A 19,329-nucleotide genomic window follows, 5' to 3' on the forward strand; every position below is an offset into this window, starting at 1 on the left:
ATTCTTATAAGATCCAGTGTTTTTTTTACCTTTTATTTAACTAGGCAAGTCAGTTAAGAACAAATTCTTATTTTCAGTGACGGCCTAGGAACAGTGGGTTAACTGCCTGTTCAGGGGCAGAACGACAGATTTGTACCATGTCAACTCGGGGATTTGAACTTGCAACCTTCCGGTTACTAGTCCAATGCTCTTACCACTAGGCTACCCTGCCGTATAAAGCTGAAGGTAACATATCTTATCCTTCCACCCTCTGCTCAGAGTAAGGGAGATTAATATTCAGTTATTCTAAAAGTTTGCTTAATGACATTCTGATCGTAAATGGTGAAGTCTACTGACGTGGGAGTCACCGATAGAGATGGAAAGATGTTTTAGAACTATGTTGACACAGACTCAAGTTCACAGTATTGTCAGCCTGGAGGAGGTGAACTTGTAATATTGACAACGTGATAAGCGTCAATATACTAACGCTGACTTGTCCTCCTGACTTTCACTCTCTCTTACAGTCAACTATTATGAAAATACTACTTTCACAATCACAAATCCATGTCCCAGTATTTCCATGTATTTTTGATCAGACGTCTCAAGGACATGTTTTTTCTTTCTCTTAGAGTGAAAGCTATCAACAGAATCTACCAGAATCAGTGCTAATTTGAATACAATTTGCATGCTGTATGTAATGTATACATAATGTACATGAATTACAGTGCTCCATTTCACGTTGAATAGCCGCCGGATATTACACTGAAATGCTTCAGGACCAAGAGACGGGTTATTTGTAATCTTATCTCTGGGGACAGACAGGAAGTCCTTATTGTCTGAGCGAAAGTGAAAAAAAAGCCTGTGAATGGGAGAGGATATGAAGGAGATAGATTGCAGTCAGATTGCTGTCAACAGTCTCTATCAGGGCTAAATTGTGTTGTTCAGCTCTGAAATGATGCTTTACTAAAATGGACATGCAAATATTAATCTGGGGGGGAAACTCATTTTTGTTAAGCTACAGAAGTCTAAATGATAATTTATGAGCAATATTTCAATTACTGATGCAGAAACAGGGAGGTATGTATATCAACATTATGCTAATGGTTGTGGTCTCCTGTTCTGTTTCAGTGGTACTGCTGGACACCACGTCTGTTTTGGGAGAGCTGGGATGGAAGACCTATCCCATGAATGGGGTAAGTGTGTGTGTGCTTGCTTGCGCGCACGTGCCTGTGTTAGCACTGGGACGATAAACCAAAAATGATCGACACCGATCACTTGTCGCAGACATTTTGCTGATATCCTTCAGTACTGTAAGTAGCCTATACTAGAGAAATGTGGAGTTTGAAATGAAGCAAGTTTGCTAATATGTGTGATTGTTAATGGGACAATAGATGGTGGTACAACCATCAAACTAGTAGTAGTAGTTTAAAGGATCATTTAAAAAACTGTGGTGCACATTAATGTTATATACTTATTGTTCTATTTATCGTTATCACATCCATTCAGGCAATTTATCGCAGTATGGATTTGTGCCCATATCCACTAGCTCTACCGTGCATGTGATTCACTGCTGCACCCAGTAATGCCGTTTGTGTGGAGGATCCCACAGTTTATTCACAAACATAATGTCTTGGCTTGATCAATACCCAATCAATCATATTGATCAGCAGATGTGATAACGACCAATAATAATCCGATTCCCAGGTCTGTTTTATTTCCAGACCTCTAGAGAGAGGATAGTGAGTGAGATAATTAGCACAAGTCTCGAAGGAAAGTCTCACATTCAATCTATTTTCAATTTCCACCTTCACTTGATACTAAAGGGCCATATAAAGTTATAATGGACTCTTTCAATGTGAGTGAAAAGAAACGATTTGGATTTGTTCACTGTGGGATGTCTGGTACGAGCATGGCTGTGTCTAGCGTGAGGTGGCTGTCGCTTGTGGGTGAATAGATTGGACGGCTGACTGTCCATTCACGCTGGGTTATGACAAGAAGTCCTTGGTCTGTTCAGATTAACTATTGACAAACTGTTTTCCTTGTAGCTCTTTACAGTGCCTTGCGAAAGTATTCGGCCTCCTTGAACTTTGCGACCTTTTGCCACATTTCAGGCTTCAAACATAAAGATATAAAACTGTATTTTTTTGTGAAGAATCAACAACAAGTGGGACACAATCATGAAGTGGAACGACATTTATTGGATATTTCAAACTTTTTTAACAAATCAAAAACTGAAAAATTGGGCGTGCAAAATTATTCAGCCCCCTTAAGTTAATACTTTGTAGCGCCACCTTTTGCTGTGATTACAGCTGTAAGTCGCTTGGGGTATGTCTCTATCAGTTTTGCACATCGAGAGACTGAAATTTTTCACATTCCTCCTTGCAAAACAGCTCGAGCTCAGTGAGGTTGGATGGAGAGCATTTGTGAACAGCAGTTTTCAGTTCTTTCCACAGATTCTCGATTGGATTCAGGTCTGGACTTTGACTTGGCCATTCTAACACCTGGATATGTTTATTTTTGAACCATTCCATTGTAGATTTTGCATTATGTTTTGGATCATTGTCTTGTTGGAAGACAAATCTCCGTCCCAGTCTCAGGTCTTTTGCAGACTCCATCAGGTTTTCTTCCAGAATGGTCCTGTATTTGGCTCCATCCATCTTCCCATCAATTTTAACCATCTTCCCTGTCCCTGCTGAAGAAAAGCAGGCCCAAACCATGATGCTGCCACCACCATGTTTGACAGTGGGGATGGTGTGTTCAGCTGTGTTGCTTTTACGCCAAACATAACGTTTTGCATTGTTGCCAAAAAGTTCAATTTTGGGTTCATCTGACCAGAGCACCTTCTTCCACATGTTTGGTGTGTCTCCCAGGTGGCTTGTGGCAAACTTTAAACAACACTTTTTATGGATATCTTTAAGAAATGTCTTTCTTCTTGCCACTCTTCCATAAAGGCCAGATTTGTGCAATATACGACTGATTGTTGTCCTATGGACAGAGTCTCCCACCTCAGCTGTAGATCTCTGCAGTTCATCCAGAGTGATCATGGGCCTCTTGGCTGCATCTCTGATCAGTCTTCTCCTTGTATGAGCTGAAAGTTTAGAGGGACGGCCAGGTCTTGGTAGATTTGCAGTGGTCTGATACTCCTTCCATTTCAATATTATCGCTTGCACAGTGCTCCTTGGGATGTTTAAAGCTTGGGAAATCTTTTTGTATCCAAATCCGGCTATAAACTTCTTCACAACAGTATCTCGGACCTGCCTGGTGTGTTCCTTGTTCTTCATGATGCTCTCTGCGCTTTTAACGGACCTCTGAGACTATCACAGTGCAGGTGCATTTATACGGAGACTTGATTACACACAGGTGGATTGTATTTATCATCATTAGTCATTTAGGTCAACATTGGATCATTCAGAGATCCTCACTGAACTTCTGGAGAGAGTTTGCTGCACTGAAAGTAAAGGGGCTGAATAATTTTGCACGCCCAATTTTTCAGTTTTTGATTTGTTAAAAAAGTTTGAAATATCCAATAAATGTCGTTCCACTTCATGATTGTGTCCCACTTGTTGTTGATTCTTCACAAAAAAAATACAGTTTTATATCTTTATGTTTGAAGCCTGAAATGTGGCAAAAGGTCGCAAAGTTCAAGGGGGCCGAATACTTTCGCAAGGCACTGTATATATATGCAGGCCTCAGCCACTACCCTGAGAGCACTTGATTCAGTGTATCATGCAGCCCTCCGGTTCATTTCAAGTTCAAGTTCAAGGGGGCCGAATACTTTCGCAAGGCACTGTAACTCTTCTCTCTATCCTCTGTCCCCCCCTGTCTCTCTATCCTCTGTCCCCCCCTGTCTCTCTATCCTCTGTCCCCCCCTGTCTCTCTATCCTCTGTCCCCCCCTGTCTCTCTATCCTCTCCCCCCTGTCTCTCTATCCTCTCCCCTCTGCCTCTCTCTCCTCTCCCCTCTGTCTCTCTCTCCTCTCCCCCCTGTCTCTCTCTCCTCTCCCCCCTGTCTCTCTATCCTCTCCCCCCTGTCTCTCTATCCTCTCCCCCCTGTCTCTCTATCCTCTCCCCCCTGTCTCTCTATCCTCTCCCCTCTGCCTCTTTCCCCCCTCCCCAACTATCTATCTCCCCTCTGTCTCTCTATCCTCTCCCCTCTGTTTCTCTATCCTCTCCCCCCTGTCCCCCCTGTCTCTCTATCCTCTCCCCCCTGTCTCTCTATCCTCTCCTATCTGTGCCCCTGTTTTTCTGCCTTTTTCTCTATCTTCACCTCTCTGAAAGGTCCTCTGTCTTTCTATGTCTACCGCTCTATTTTCTCTACCCCTCTGTGCATCTCGATCTTCTCTACCCCTCTGTGTATCTCTTTGCCCCTGTCTGTTTTTTCTTTGCTCTGTCTGCTGGTGTCAGGAGAGGAGAGGGGATTACACCATGTAGCTGGTTGTGACAGCCAGAGGCAGCAGAGAGAGAGAAGACCAGTCCTGTCTGCAGCTTTGACTCCATGATTAAGCTGTCAGACCCCTCTGCTCTGTCTCTCTCTCCTCTTCCTTTCACTCCTCTCTCCGCTCTCATCCTTTGCTCTCCACGGAAAACAGTTTGCCGATGAATATTTAACAAGGCACGTTAAGAGGGGCAGCTAGAGAAAGGGAAGGAGGTCTGGAGGGAAGAAGGGAGGTCTGAAGGGATGGATGGAGGGGGGTAAAATAGTCCCTTGCTACCTGGCGGAAGAGAGCAGTGAATCCCCTGTCTATTAGACACAGTCAGATATCTGAGCACGGCAGGTCGGAAGCATCTAGCTCTAACACGTTATCATAGAGGACATTATTGACTATGGTTATGCATACCTGTGAGGAACTATCTCTGTAGGTCTCTGTAGATAACAGATGTTTTGAAGATGAAATTACTGGTACACTCACTGTCTCAGACTACATATAGTTAAGCAGTGAGGTCCGAGGAGGTGTGGTAAAGTATATGGCCAATATACCACGGCTAAGGGCTGTTCTTAGGCACGACGCAAAGCAGAGTGCCTGGACACAGTCCTTAGCCGTGGTATATTGGCCATATATCACAAACCCCAAAGGTGCCTTAGTACTATTATAAAGTGGTTACCAATGTAATTAGAGCAGTAAAAATAAATGTTTTGTCATACCCCTGATATACCATGGTGGTCAGCCAATCAGCATTCAGGGCTCGAACCACCCAGTTTATAAATATAGATATATATTACAGTGCATTCGGGAAGTATTCAGACCCATTGACTTTTTCCACATTTACGTTACAGCCTTGTTCTAAAATGGATTATATTGTGTTTTTCCCATATCAATCTACACACAATACCCCATAATGACAAAGCCAAAAACAGTTTTTTAGATTTATTTTTGCAAATGTATATAAAAAAAAAAAATGTATATAAAAAAAAGTATTCAGACTCTTCACTCAGTACTTTGTTGAAGCACCTTTAGCATCGTTTACAGCATAGTCTTCTTGGGTATGATGCTACAAGCTTGGCACACCTGTATTTGGGGAGTTTTTCCCATTCTTCTCTGCAGATCCTCTCAAGCTCTGTCAGTTTGGATGGGGAGCATCCAACCTGAATCAATAGATTGACCTGGAATACTTTTCCAACAGTCTTGAAGGAGTTCCCACATATACTGAGCACTTGTTGGCTGCTTTTCCTTCACTCTGCGGTCCGACTCATCCCAAACCATCTCAATTTGGTTGAGGTCGGTGGATTCTGGAGACCAGGTCATCTGATGCAGCACTCATCACTCTCTTTCTTGGTAAAATAGTCATTACTCAGCCTGGAGGTGTGTTGGGTCAATGTCCTGTTGAAAAACAAATGATAGTCCCATTAAACCCAAACCAGATGGCCCTTGCTACATATTCGTCGCCAGACCCACTGTCTCCAGGTCATCTATAAGTCTATGCTAGGTAAAGCTCCACCTTATCTCCGCTCACTGGTCACGATAACAACACCCACCCATAGCACGCACTCCAGCAGGTATATCTCACTGGTCATCCCCAAAGCCAACACCTCCTTTGGCTGCCTTTCCTTCCAGTTCTCTGCTGCCAGTGGCTGCAACGAATTGCAAAAATCGTTGAAGCTCAAGGCTTTTTTTTCCTCCCTCACTAACTTTAAACATCAGTTATCTGAGCAGCTAACCGATCGCTGCAGCTGTACATAGTCCATCTGTAAATAACCCACCCAATCTACCTACCTCATCCCCATATTGTTTTTATTTACTTTCTGCTCTTGTGCAAGTAATAAAACTGGTGTGCAAATCATCTGCTCATCATCATCTTCTCATCTATCACTCCAGTGTTAATCTGCTAAATTGTAATTACTTCGCTACTATGGCCTATTTATTGCCTTACCACCTCACGTCATTTGCACAAACTGTATATAGACTTTCTTTTTTTTCTATTGTGTTATTGACTGTACACTTGTTTATTCCATGTGTAACTGTGTTGTTTGTGTCGCACTGCTTTGCTTTATCTTGGCCAGGTCGCAGTTGTAAATGAGAACTTGTTCTCAACTAGCCTACCTGGTTAAATAAAGGAGAATTTTTTTAATGTATTTTTTTTGATGGCGTATCAATGCAGAATGCTGTGGTAGCCATGATGGTTAAGTGTTCGTTGAATTCTAAAGAAATCATAGACATTGTCACCAGCAAAGCACCTCCACACCTTAACACCTCCTCCTCCATGATTTACGGTGGGAAATACACATGCAGAGATCATCCGTTCACCCACACCGCTTCTCACAAAGACACGGCGGTTGGAACCAAAAATCTCAGATTTGGGCTCCAGACCAAAGGACAAGTTTCCACCGGTCTAATGTCCATTGCTCGTGTTTCTTGACCCAAGCAAGTCTCTTCTCATTATTGATGTCCTTTAGTAGTGGTTTCTTTGCAGCAATTCAAACATGAAGGACTGATTCACACAGTCACTTCTGAACAGTTGATGTTGAGATCTGTTACTTGAACTCTGTGAAGCATTTATTTGGGCTGCAATTTCTGAGGCTGGTAACTCAAATGAACGTATCCTCTGCAGCAGAGGTAACTCTGGGTTTTCCATTCCTGTGACGGTCCTCATGAGAGACAGTTTCATCATATGTCTTGATGGTTTTTGCGACTGCACTTGAAGAAATGTTAAAAGTTATTGAAATGTTCCGTATTGACTGACCTTCATGTCTTAAAGTAATGATGGACTGTTGTTTCTCTTTGCTTATTTGAGCTATTCTTGCCATAGTATGGACTCCAAATAGGGCTATCTTCTCTATACCCCCCTACCTTGTCACAACACCACTGATTGGCTCAAATGCATTAAGAAGGAAAGTAATTCCACAAATTAACTTTAAAATATATATATATATTATTTTAAAAATTTTACCCCCTTTTCTCCCCAATTTCGTGGTATCCAATTGTTAGTAGTTACTATCTTGTCTCATCGCTACAACTCCCGTACGGGCTCGGGAGAGACTAAGGTCGAAAGCCATGCGTCCTCCGAAACCCAACCAAGCAGCACTGCTTCTTAACACAGCGCGCATCCAACCCGTAAGCCAGCCGCACCAATGTGTCGGAGGAAACGCCGTGCACCTGGCGACCTGGTTAGCGTGCACTGCTCCTGGTCCGCCACAGGAGTCGCTAGTGCTCGATGAGACAAGGATATCCCTACCGGCCAAACCCTCCCTAACCCGGACGATGCTAGGCCAATTGTACACCGGCTGTGACAGAGCCTGGGCGCAAACCCAGAGTCTCTGGTGGCCCTAGACCACTGCGCCACCCGGGAAAATTAACTTTTAACAAGGCACACCTGTTAATTGAAATGCATTCCAGGTGACCATCTCATGAAGCTGGTTGAGAGAATGCCAAGAGTGTGCAAAGCTGTCATCTTGGCAAAGGGTGGCTACTTCGAAGAATCTCAAATATAAAATATATTTTGATTTGTTCAACACTATTTTGGTTACTACATGATTCCATATGTAATTTCATAGTTGTGATGTCTTCACTATTATTCTACAATGTAGAAAATAGTCATAAATAAATAAAAACCCTTGAATGAGCAGGTTTTCTAAAAATGTTCTAGCACTGTATACATATTATATTACAGCCATCTTGGATCTACAGATAAACACACTATCCATAGACTACCTTTAACAGACACTGATAGCTTTTTAAAGATGTGAACATAAAGACAGCCAACTTCTTTTAGCGGTGGTATTATTCTCTACTATAGAAAACAAGCTTAGCCAAGTATCCAGTGTGTTACTTCCTTTTAGAGTGGTGGAAAAACATCAAGTTCTATCCTCTTGGTTTACAGCTTCTGGTGTGAAGTCCGAGATATGGGCTCAGACGATTCCCTGCTACTGCTGGTTGCATTGTGTTGTTGCCTTTTCTATTCCAGGCCTAAGACGGAGTGTAAAGGGGCTTTACTCTTGTTGGGGTGCAGGCAGCATAGAAACCTTATTTAGCTGTCAGTTGAAGCACAGTGCACTCTGTAGTGTTGCTTAGATAGCACCCAGCTTGACAACATAAGTAGGGCCCTGTGGGAAAGCCTTTCCTTCTACCAGACAACTTTTCATTAGCATCATCGCTAACGGGTACACAAGGTGGTAGACCCGTGCACCGCACATACACAGAGGGGGAATTCTCGTTGCCTTATCAGAAAGCTGCAGGAAATACGAGTCACTGATTAATTCTGTTCATGTCTTATGACAAACTTGGGCAAGTTGATACATTTTAAATACATTTAGTTGATTTGGGGACACTTATCTGGACACTTTTATACGTCCTCCAACGAACCATTAAACAGGCAAAGTGTCAATACAGGACTAAGTTCGAATCCTACTACATCGGCTCTGATGTTCTTCGGATATAGCAGGACTTGCAAACTATCACGGATTACAAAGGGAAACCAAGCCGCGAGCTGCCCAGTGATGCAAACCTACCAGATGAGCTAAATACCTTCTATGCAGGCTTCGAGGCAAGCAACACTGAACCATGCATGAGAGCACCAGCTGTTCCGGACAAATGTGTGATCACGCTTTCCACGTTCAATGTGAGTAAGTCCTTTAAACAGGTTAACATTCACAAGACCACAGGGTTAGATAGATTACCGCAACGCATACTCGGAGCATCCGCTAACCAGCTGGAAAGTGTCTTCACTGACATTTTCAACCTCTTCCTGTCCCAGTCTGTAATACCTACATGTTTCAAGCAGACCACCATAATCCCTGTGCCCAAGAAAGCGAAGGTAACTTGCTTAAATGACTACCGCCCTGTAGCACTCACATCGGTAGCCATTAAATTATTTGAAAGGCTGGTCATGGCTCACATCAACACCATCATCCCAATTACCTCGTACCCCTGCACATGGACTCGGTACTGGTACCCCGTATATATAGCCAAGTTATCGTTACTCATTGTGTATTTGTTATTACTTATTATTATTAGGTGTTTTATTATTTCTCTATTTTATTTCTCTCTGCGTTGTTGGGAAGGGCCCTTGAGTAACCATTTCAATATTAGTCTGCACTTGTTGTTTACTAAGCTTGTGAGAAATACAATTTTATTTTATTCCTTAAGTTAAATAAAATATTGTATATTGTTGAATTCCGTTATAATGTCTGGATTCCGTGATTTGGTCCGGGTTCTCCGCGTCGCAGATTTTATAGGGCTCTACATAAGCATGGGTAGCACGTAAGAAATCATCCTAAAACTGTGGTTAATTCACTGCTAATGGTGTGTTTGTTTTGATTATCAAGGCTACCTGGGAATATTTTTTAATTAATGTGAAAATGTGTCTTAGGCTCAGAGTGAGACAGCTTCTATCAATTAATTAATTGTGCCTCAGCAGCCCCCATCACTGGAATGCACTGGCTAATGAACATGCATCATCCAGGCTTCACACACACACACACACACACACACACACACATTCACATGTGTGTGCGCACACACACATCCCCCCCCCCCCACACACACACACAACCATATATACAAAACCATATTTACATTCTGTAGCAGAGATCCAGCCTTGTTAGTGGACATCCCACTACAGGTTTTACTGGCACTTTGATTATTAGCGACTTATTCTGCATCAAAAGTACAGAAAATAAAGGTTTTGGAATTATCCCACTGGAAAGGGATATGTAGAAGATTAATGTATTTGTTAAATGAACTTACAGATTCTGCAAATAGATTCATAATTACAAAATGGACTCAAATTCACAATGAACTTACAGATTCTGCATATAGATTCATAATTACAAAATGGACTCAAATTCACAATGAACTTACAGATTCTGCATATAGATTCATAATTACAAAATGGACTCAAATTCACAATGAACTTACAGATTCTGCAAATAGATTCATAATTACAAAATGGACTCAAATTCACAATGAACTTACAGATTCTGCAAATAGATTCATAATTACAAAATGTACTCAAATTCACAATGAACTTACAGATTCTGCATATAGATTCATAATTACAAAATGGACTCAAATTCACAATGAACTTACAGATTCTGCAAATAGATTCATAATTACAAAATGTACTCAAATTCACAATGAACTTACAGATTCTGCATATAGATTCATAATTACAAAATGTACTCAAATTCACAATGAACTTACAGATTCTGCATATAGATTCATAATTACAAAATGGACTCAAATTCACAATGAACTTACAGATTCTGCAAATAGATTCATAATTACAAAATGTACTCAAATTCACAATGAACTTACAGATTCTGCATATAGATTCATAATTACAAAATGGACTCAAATTCACAATGAACTTACAGATTCTGCAAATAGATTCATAATTACAAAATGTACTCAAATTCACAATGAACTTACAGATTCTGCAAATAGATTCATAATTACAAAATGGACTTAAATTCACAATGAACTTACAGATTCTGCATATAGATTCATAATTACAAAATGTACTCAAATTCACAATGAACTTACAGATTCTGCAAATATATTCATAATTACAAAATGGACTCAAATTCACAATGAACTTACAGATTCTGCAAATAGATTCATAATTACAAAATGTACTCAAATTCACAATGAACTTACAGATTCTGCAAATAGATTCATAATTACAAAATGGACTCAAATTCACAATGAACTTACAGATTCTGCAAATAGATTCATAATTACATAATGGACTCAAATTCACAATGAATTTACAGATTCTGCAAATAGATTCATAATTACAAAATGTACTCAAATTCACAAGTCAAGGTTTGGTTATTACCAGAAAAACATCAGCAAGAGAGGAGATGAAACGGGGACACAACATGAGTAATCTCTCAGAGATTTCTATAAACAGAACTGGTAACGTAGAATCTTTAGGGAAGGAACGGGATGCGTGGGATCATTTTCAGCATAAGTTCCATTGCTTTGGACAAATCACAATTTCACAGGTGTTAGCATTTTTTTAATTTCGTAAGGGGAAGGGACATTCAGGTGGAGCTCCTCATTCTAGCATTTCTGGATCCCTTCTCTTAACACATATGGACCCAGAACTTAATAGAGCAGCTGACCAATTACACAATGCTTTTTAGTTCTGGGTTAACCGAGATTAGGGGTGGCTAGTGCGTCGGTCCAGTAACTGAAAGGTTGCTGGATCGAATCCCCCAGCTGACAAGGTAAAAAAAAAAAGAAGTTGTTCTTCACCTGAACAAGGCAGTTAACCCACTGTTCCCCGGTAGGTCGTCATTGTAAAAAATAATTTGTTCCTAACTGACTTGCCTAGTTAAATAAAGGTTCAATAAAAACATAAAAATGAGGAGAGGATTTGAAATGGCAGGAAGGGGAGAGGAGGGTATGTCTGATATGTCGTCTGTCTGCTCCACAATAAGCCCCTCTCAGCCCCAGCAGACAGACAAACCGAGTCATTTCCCTGGAGTGGAGCTAGAGACACAGGCTCTGTTTATTTATTAAATTACATAAAGCAGCTTTAAGGGATTAAAAAGCCTAATGTTTTCCTTTGTTTCTGCTAAACACCTTTCTAATACAGCTTTACATGGCGGAACTCAAAGCATGATGGTTGTGTCTCATGAAGAGAAGCACTAATCCCATTTACATCTGTTCTAGTTGTCAGCTGTTGCTAGAGGCAGGGAGGTGGGATATCTTCCTGCGGGGGAGAAAAACTGGGTTACATAACTGAGTTTACACAACATTGGCATGCCTTTGTGACAGACTGGGTATTAAACCCGTGTCGCCTGTGCAACACAAGACCGTCTGATGTCACACTGAGCTGAGACCTATAGGCATTAGCACACGGAGCTTAAGCAAGTCTTCCGGTCTCAGGCAAGGCTACTCATCTCATGTGCACCGTTCCCTGAATTACCTTGGTAACACTGCACAGTGGAGAAACTCCATAATTCCCTGGTTCCCTATGGAGACGTCTGCCTGCCTGTTGTGGAGAGGAAGTTATTGTCCATTTCCTGCATGCTTTCAATGGCCTTCCCTTCCATCAGCCAGCCAGCTGTGTGATGCAACGACATGATAATACCCAGCTGGGTTATTGTGTTCCAACACAACACTGAGGCAGGCTAATCTGGATAAAGTCTTGAACAAATCCCTGTGTCAGTCTGGACACACACACAGTACAAATCACAATGTTAGTTTGTGAGTGTTTAATACCAATACTACCAGCCTGAAAACAATGACCAGTAGAAACTGCAGTCATTTTCATTATTCTTAGCAATGATTTAGGAATCCTTGTAAGTATTATCTAGGTAGCCACTTGTTGTTCACCTATTGAAATTGAACTTCAGTTCGTGAAAATAAATAGCTAGCCAACTATTTAACCCTGTTTCCCAAAGCTAACGTTATAAGCAGCCAGCTAGCATCATCTGGCTAGTGAGGCTTGACCGGACTGGGTTATGTGTTGTGAAGCTAGACACAATAAGGGTTAGGCACAATAGACGAATTTGTGGTTTGCCTTCAAAATAAAAGTTCCTATTTTAATGTAATGCAGAAGATTACAATTGGTGGAATCATGCCATATTTAGACTAGACAATGTTAAACAGGGTTGGAATGTGAAGCAATGCAATGGGGTATCAGTCTACTCGGTGACACCCACAGAACACAACTGTGAAGAGTTTATGCAAATATTAGCGTTATATCTCTTATCGCGGGACTGTGACTGTGTGAAATCACCTCCCCAGTCAGCCTATTGTGTGTATTGACATTCATATTGCACGGTACAGCTTTACCTAAGGATTGGGGGTCAATGAACTGGGGTATCAGTCTACTCAATACCCAAGATATTTTTTCCCAACGTCCTCCTCAGAGTTCAGACTCCAAAACATACACGCAGTATTGTTTTTCCTCTGCAATAGTGTTCAATACATTAGGTTTATAATAAATGTGACTCAATTCAGTTATTTCAGTTCCGCAATGAGCGCTACGACGCTAATGTGAGTAGACTGATACCCCATGTCATTGATCCACCGCTTAGACCGCTGCGTCCATGTGTGTGTGTGTGTGTGTGTGTGTTAACTATTTAACTGTACTAGAATGATTAAAAAGATGCAAACATTTTAAATATCGGTTATCGGTATTGTTTTTTTCGGGCATGGAAAATATTGGATATCGGTATCGGCCAAAAATGTCATATCGGTGCATCACTATTGTATAGAAATGCAGTAAATGACTTTCAACTTAGAATTCTTGTGAGGTACTGTATTGTTTCCATCCCTTAGTTAAGCGTATTGAGGCAGTATATCTGGGTCGGTTCTGCTGCTGCCCCCTACAGAGATGGAAGATTAAATAGTATCAATGATTTCGCTTGTGACTGGCTTCATCTGACCAAGGTGTGTGTGTGTGTGTGTGTGTGCGCGTGCGACCTCTGCCATAACCAGCTTGTAAGCTGAGCCAGGGGAAGACTTAATTGGCTCATTTCTTGTCATGGACTCACCGGGCTAGCTCCTAATACACTCCCTAACCACCAGACTGATGGCGAGCTGTGTGTGTGTTCGTTTTGTGTGTAGCAGGCAGTGAGACAGATTAACAGGGTTTTATCAGGACCACTGGGCAGCAGTGAGATGAATATGCAGATTTAGGGAGGAGCTGAGAGATGCAAATGAGGGAGCAGAAAAATATAATTTCTTCAGGATTGGGCATAAGGTTCAGACAGATTGTGTCATTTCCCACTCAGTCAAGACAAGGATGCCCTCCCTCCATTTCTCCTTCTCTTCCTCTTCTTCCAGCGCTCCGCTCTTCCCCTTCTCCCTCTCCTTCTCTTCCCCCTACATCTCCCCTCTTCCTCTCCTCCTCCCCCTCTCTACCCATCTCTCCCCCCATCATTGACGTCAGTACTGGAGAGGAGATGGAAAGGTAATCCGTACTGGTTGTTCAAGTTCCCACCTGGGTGACCGAGCCCTCAGCCCAACACACACACACACACACACACACGCATGCACAAGCACAACACAACACTGCTGGAGCATCCTGTTCTAAATGCATAGCCATCCAGAGTTGCAGGCAGAGGCAGAGATTGTGTGTGTGTGTGGGGAAGGGGGGGGGGGGGGGTCTGACTGCTGTTAGACTGTTAGTCTCCAGCACTACACACACAGCTCAGTTCTAAAGAGACACTGCTAGCTGGAGGCACACCAAGGTCATGCTGCTGGAGGTCTATGAGTCAATGTTTTTACTCACCCACACTGTACTTACAGCAGTAAAAACAGATCAAATCCACTGCTGTTGTAAGGGCATGTAAGACAATCATAGAATGTTGTATTACCTTATTATAAAGATCTTATTCTGATATTTTTACTGAGCCCTTCATCTAACCATATAAACACACAACTATTCAATCCTAAATGGATGACCTCTCCTATGAGTTGATTATTATTCCTGTCCTCTCTATCCCTCCGTCTCCGCCTATCCAATTTCCGTCTCCACCCCGTCACACCCTGACCTTCTGACAGTGCGGCGTCTGATCATCGCCCAACAACCAATGACAGGCCATTAACATACTGTACTGAAACTAAAGGGCACAGTGTCTCACAGACAGGATATAAAACATGGACATTATCAATATTCACATGCAGCTTCTAGATGTAGCAGAGATCTGAAATGGTTCACAGAAATGTCTCATATCAACTGATTTGGAGCCACATCTTGACTTGTTTCGTGGTTCGACCACTGCTTGCTATACCAGAGAAATGCCTGGGGGCATTTTGAAAGCAGCTCTCGCCTCCAGAATTCAATCTGAACATGAGTTGGTGTTGCTCTGGTTGGTGTTGGGAATGGATAGCCTCTGTTCTGTTCCTGCCACATGGCTAACGGGATGGCAGGAGGAGGAAATTGATAATGCCCTCCCTCCCTCCCTCCCTCCCTCCCTCCCTCCCTCCCTCCCTCCCTCCCTCCCTCCCTCCCTACGTAAACAGGTGTATCCTCTGTCACCACCCAGGGATTAACTGTTAGCCTCCCTTCCACCATGCCTTACCATACCACACACTGTGAATCTTAATTTCCCTTCTCTCCATCTTGATCTCTGTCTTCTCATCTCTCTCTCTCTCTCTCGCTCTCTCGCTCTCTCTCTCTCTCTCTCTCTCTCTCTCTCTCTCTCTCTCTCTCTCTCTCTCTCTCTCTCTCTCTCTCTCTCTCTCTCTCTCTCTCTCTCTCTCTCTCTCTCTCTCTCTCTCTCTCTCTCTCTCTCTTCCCCCCCCCTCTCTGTGATGTAACATTAGTGTTTATCTACTGTGAGGAGATAGATGGAGAATAGTCAGCTGGAGATGATCTCTTCACCTGAAACATTTATTCTGCTCCACTAGGAGACGAGGCGAAACTGGAGATTCTAGATTGTTACTTAAGCATAGATGTTGTCTTTTCATTTTTGCCATCTCTCTTTCTCCTGCTCTACCCTTCTTCCTCTCTCTTGCTCTCTCGCTCTCTCTCTCTCGCGCGCTCTCTCTCTCTCTCGCGTGCTCTCTCTCGCTCTCTCTCGCTCGCTCCTTTGATTGATCTCTCTGGTCTGTAGGCAGGTCATTCTATTGTGTCCTGCTTCATTTCCAGGAAAGACAGTTTAACCAGGGCAGACTGTAGTCAGATGGGTTCTGTTCTGCTGGGGACGTCAGAGCCAGGCTGTTGCTGAGAGAGGCACACAGTCCTCTGGGAGAACGGGACGGGAGGAGACATGCATTGACACAGACAGACAGACAGACAGATGAGGAGGGGACAGAAACACACACAAACACTCACAGACATGGCTGCTCCAATCTCTCCCTTTCTTTCCATTTTCTCTCTTTAATCTCTCTCTCACTCTCCCTGTCCCTATCCCCTTCCTCTTTTCCCCTCCCTCACTCCTCCCCCTCTCTCCTTGTCCTCTCACTTTCCTCTCTCCTCTCTCACTCTCCCTCTGTAGGACAGACATCCTCTTTCTGAGAACTGAGTACAACAGACTGTGAAAACAACAGTAGCATGTCTGTCCATCTCTCTGTCTGTCTGTCTTTCTGTCTGTCTGTCTGATACAGCTCCAGGCTATATTATGATGTCTTGGGGTTTGTAGGTTCAGGAAATGACATACACTACATGACCAAAAGTATGTGGACACCTGCTCATCGAACATCTCATTCCAAAATCATGAGCATTAATATGATGTTGGGCTATTAGGCCTGGTTCGTAGTCGGTGTTCCAATTCATCCCAAAGGTGTTCGGTGGGCTTGAGGTCAGGGCTCTGTGCAGCCCAGTCACGTTCTTCCACACCGATCTAGACAATCCATTTTTGTATGGACCTCGCTTTGTGCACGAGGGCATTGTCATGCTGAAACAGGAAATGGACTTCGCCACAAAGTTGGAAGTACATAATCGTCTAGAATGTCATTGTATGCTGTAGTGTTGATTTCCCTTCTCTGGAACTAAGGGGTCTAACTCGAACCGTGAAAAACAGCCCCAGACAATTTTTGTTCCTCCACCAAACTTTACAGTTGGCACTATGCATTCGTGCAGGCAGCGTTCTCCTGGCATCCTCCAAATCCAGATTAGTCCGTCGGACTGCCAGATGGTGAAGCGTGAACACGTTTCCACTGCTCCAGAGTCCAAGGCGATGAGCTTTACACTCCAGCCGACGCTTGGCATTATGCATGGTGATCTTAGGCTTGTGTGCGGCTGCTCGGCCATGGAAACCCATTTCATGAAGCTCCCAATGAACAGTTCTTGTGCTGATGTTGCTTCCAGAGGCAGTTTGGAACTCTGTAGTGAGAGTTGCAATTGACGACAGATGATTTTTCCGCGCTTCAGCACCCGGCGGTCTCGTTGTGTGAGCTTGTGTGGCCTACTACTTCACGGCTGAGCCGTTGTTGCTCCTAGACGTTTCCACTTCACAATAACAGCACTTACATTTGACTGGGCAGCTCTAGCAGGGCAGAAATTTGATGAACTGACTTGTTGGAAAGGTGGCATCCTATGACAGTGCCATGTTGAAAGTCTCTGAGCTCTTCAGTAAGGGCATTCTACTGCCAATGTTTGTCTATAGAGATTGCATGGCTGTGTGCTCGATTCTATACACCTGTCAGCAACGGGCGTGGCTGAAATAGCACAATCCACTAATTTGAGGAGGTGTCCACATATTTTTGAATATATAATGCATCTTATAAGCATAAAATCAGTTGTGTTGATATAGACATTCACCTGACTGTGTGACCTGATGTAATCTATACGCTTGGCTGCACCCTACAGTCATAGCCGGCAGGCACTTTTCACTGTGTGTGTGTGCGTGCGTGCGTGCGTGCGTGTATTTGTGTGTTCTCTCCAGGACAACACCGTTGCATACAGCCGTCACTCTGATCCCACATCAGTCAGAGCTGACTGCGCCACACATTCACATTCCAGACTGCTGCTGCTTCCCTGCCGCTCTTCCCTCTCCTCTTCAGCTAAAATAGATATGTAAAATGTCAACCTCTTTCCCCCTTTTTGCCATGCAGAGTTTGACTCTGGATAAAAAGAAAGGTATCTTTGCTGTCTGCTCAGACAAGATCTAGGGAAGAGAGAGCGGGGGAACGACTTCTACAGTTTTGAGAGAAGAAAAATACCTCCTTCTCAACAAGAGATGGAGGACAGGGTTCATGACCTTTAGCTTTGTTCCTGTAGGCTTTTCTGTTAAACTTCTTAGGGAGAGGCGTCCCGACAACGGGACAGTTGTAAATCATGCAGCGCCTTGTGTCTCCATCGCAGATTTTAGAGAAACAGCAAATGTTGATACATATAAATGACTTATATCGGCTGAAAGCTTAAATTCTTGTTAATATAACTGCACTGTCCGATTTACAGTAGCTATTACTGCAAAAAAATGCCATGCTATTGTTTGAGGAGAGCTCCTAACAACAAAACACTTTTTTCACAGTGATAGGTTTGATAAATTCACCTCTGAAGGTGAAATGTGGACTTATATTCTAAAATATTTCTCTGATTTATCATCCAAAGTGTCCCAGAGATAACGTGAAGTGTCATTTTGTTAGATAAAATCCTTTTCATAACCTAAAAAGGGCCATAGCATGCACGATCGATTTTGTATTTACACTTATTCAATTTGCAAAGAAAGGAATCTGTGAAAATCGAACCCTAAATGTTGTTTCAACCAGTCAAATCACATTTGTATGTATTCCTCAGAGATCCTAGAACATAACCAGACTTCACTATATCATTTGGGGTGTAGTATATCCTATAGGACACCAAATTTGGTCAGAGAGCGATGCCTTCATTGCACGCCGATGACGCGGGCAGTCTTCACTTGAGCGACTCTAACTTTGTCAAATAAACCAATCGGGGTCAAACAAAGCTAGCTAGATAGGCAATGAGCTGGGCTTTACGGGAGTAACATGTAGCTACTAACCTTGTGCGACGGAATGCCTTTTCCTTTTGGACAACAATTATAAGAATATTCAGAGTTATAAGGTTATGAAAACTTGTTGCAAATGTTGAACTTACAATTTGGCTACTAATACTGGAAAAGCTAAATCAAAGTCCAAGTATACAGATTTGACGATATTCTTGCAGAAAAATGTAATATGAATGCAAATGTCTCCTTCACTATTTGACCAAATGTACCTGGGTGACTTTTCACTAAATGTCATGTAGTTCGCTCATACTTCAAGATATCCGTCTGATGCACATATACTGCTGACATCTTGAGGACACCATCGGAATTACAACCAGAGTGATGGCTGGAACAGGGACCTTTCTGTTGCATTTCAAAGATGGTGGTAGAAAAAAAGGTTGTTTTTTTCTTTGTATTTTCTTCAACCAGATCTTTTGTGTTATATTCTCCTACATTCAATTCACATTTCCACAAACTTCAAAGTGTTTCCTTTGAAATGGTA

At 42.6% G+C, this 19,329-nt stretch overlaps 1 protein-coding gene across 1 annotated transcript in view; it reads left to right on the forward strand.

Moving 5' to 3' along the window:
* LOC139380743 (ephrin type-A receptor 6-like) overlaps positions 1 to 19,329 on the forward strand; it is a 193,992-nt gene that overhangs the window by 25,648 nt on the left and 149,015 nt on the right. The window contains exon 2 of the mRNA XM_071123725.1: positions 1,108 to 1,172. Coding sequence (XP_070979826.1) covers positions 1,108 to 1,172 — 65 coding nt within the window. The remainder of the gene's footprint in view (positions 1 to 1,107; positions 1,173 to 19,329) is intronic.

This window comes from Oncorhynchus clarkii, chromosome 22 (genome assembly GCF_045791955.1).
Source record: "Oncorhynchus clarkii lewisi isolate Uvic-CL-2024 chromosome 22, UVic_Ocla_1.0, whole genome shotgun sequence".
Classification (NCBI taxonomy): Eukaryota; Metazoa; Chordata; class Actinopteri; order Salmoniformes; family Salmonidae; genus Oncorhynchus; species Oncorhynchus clarkii.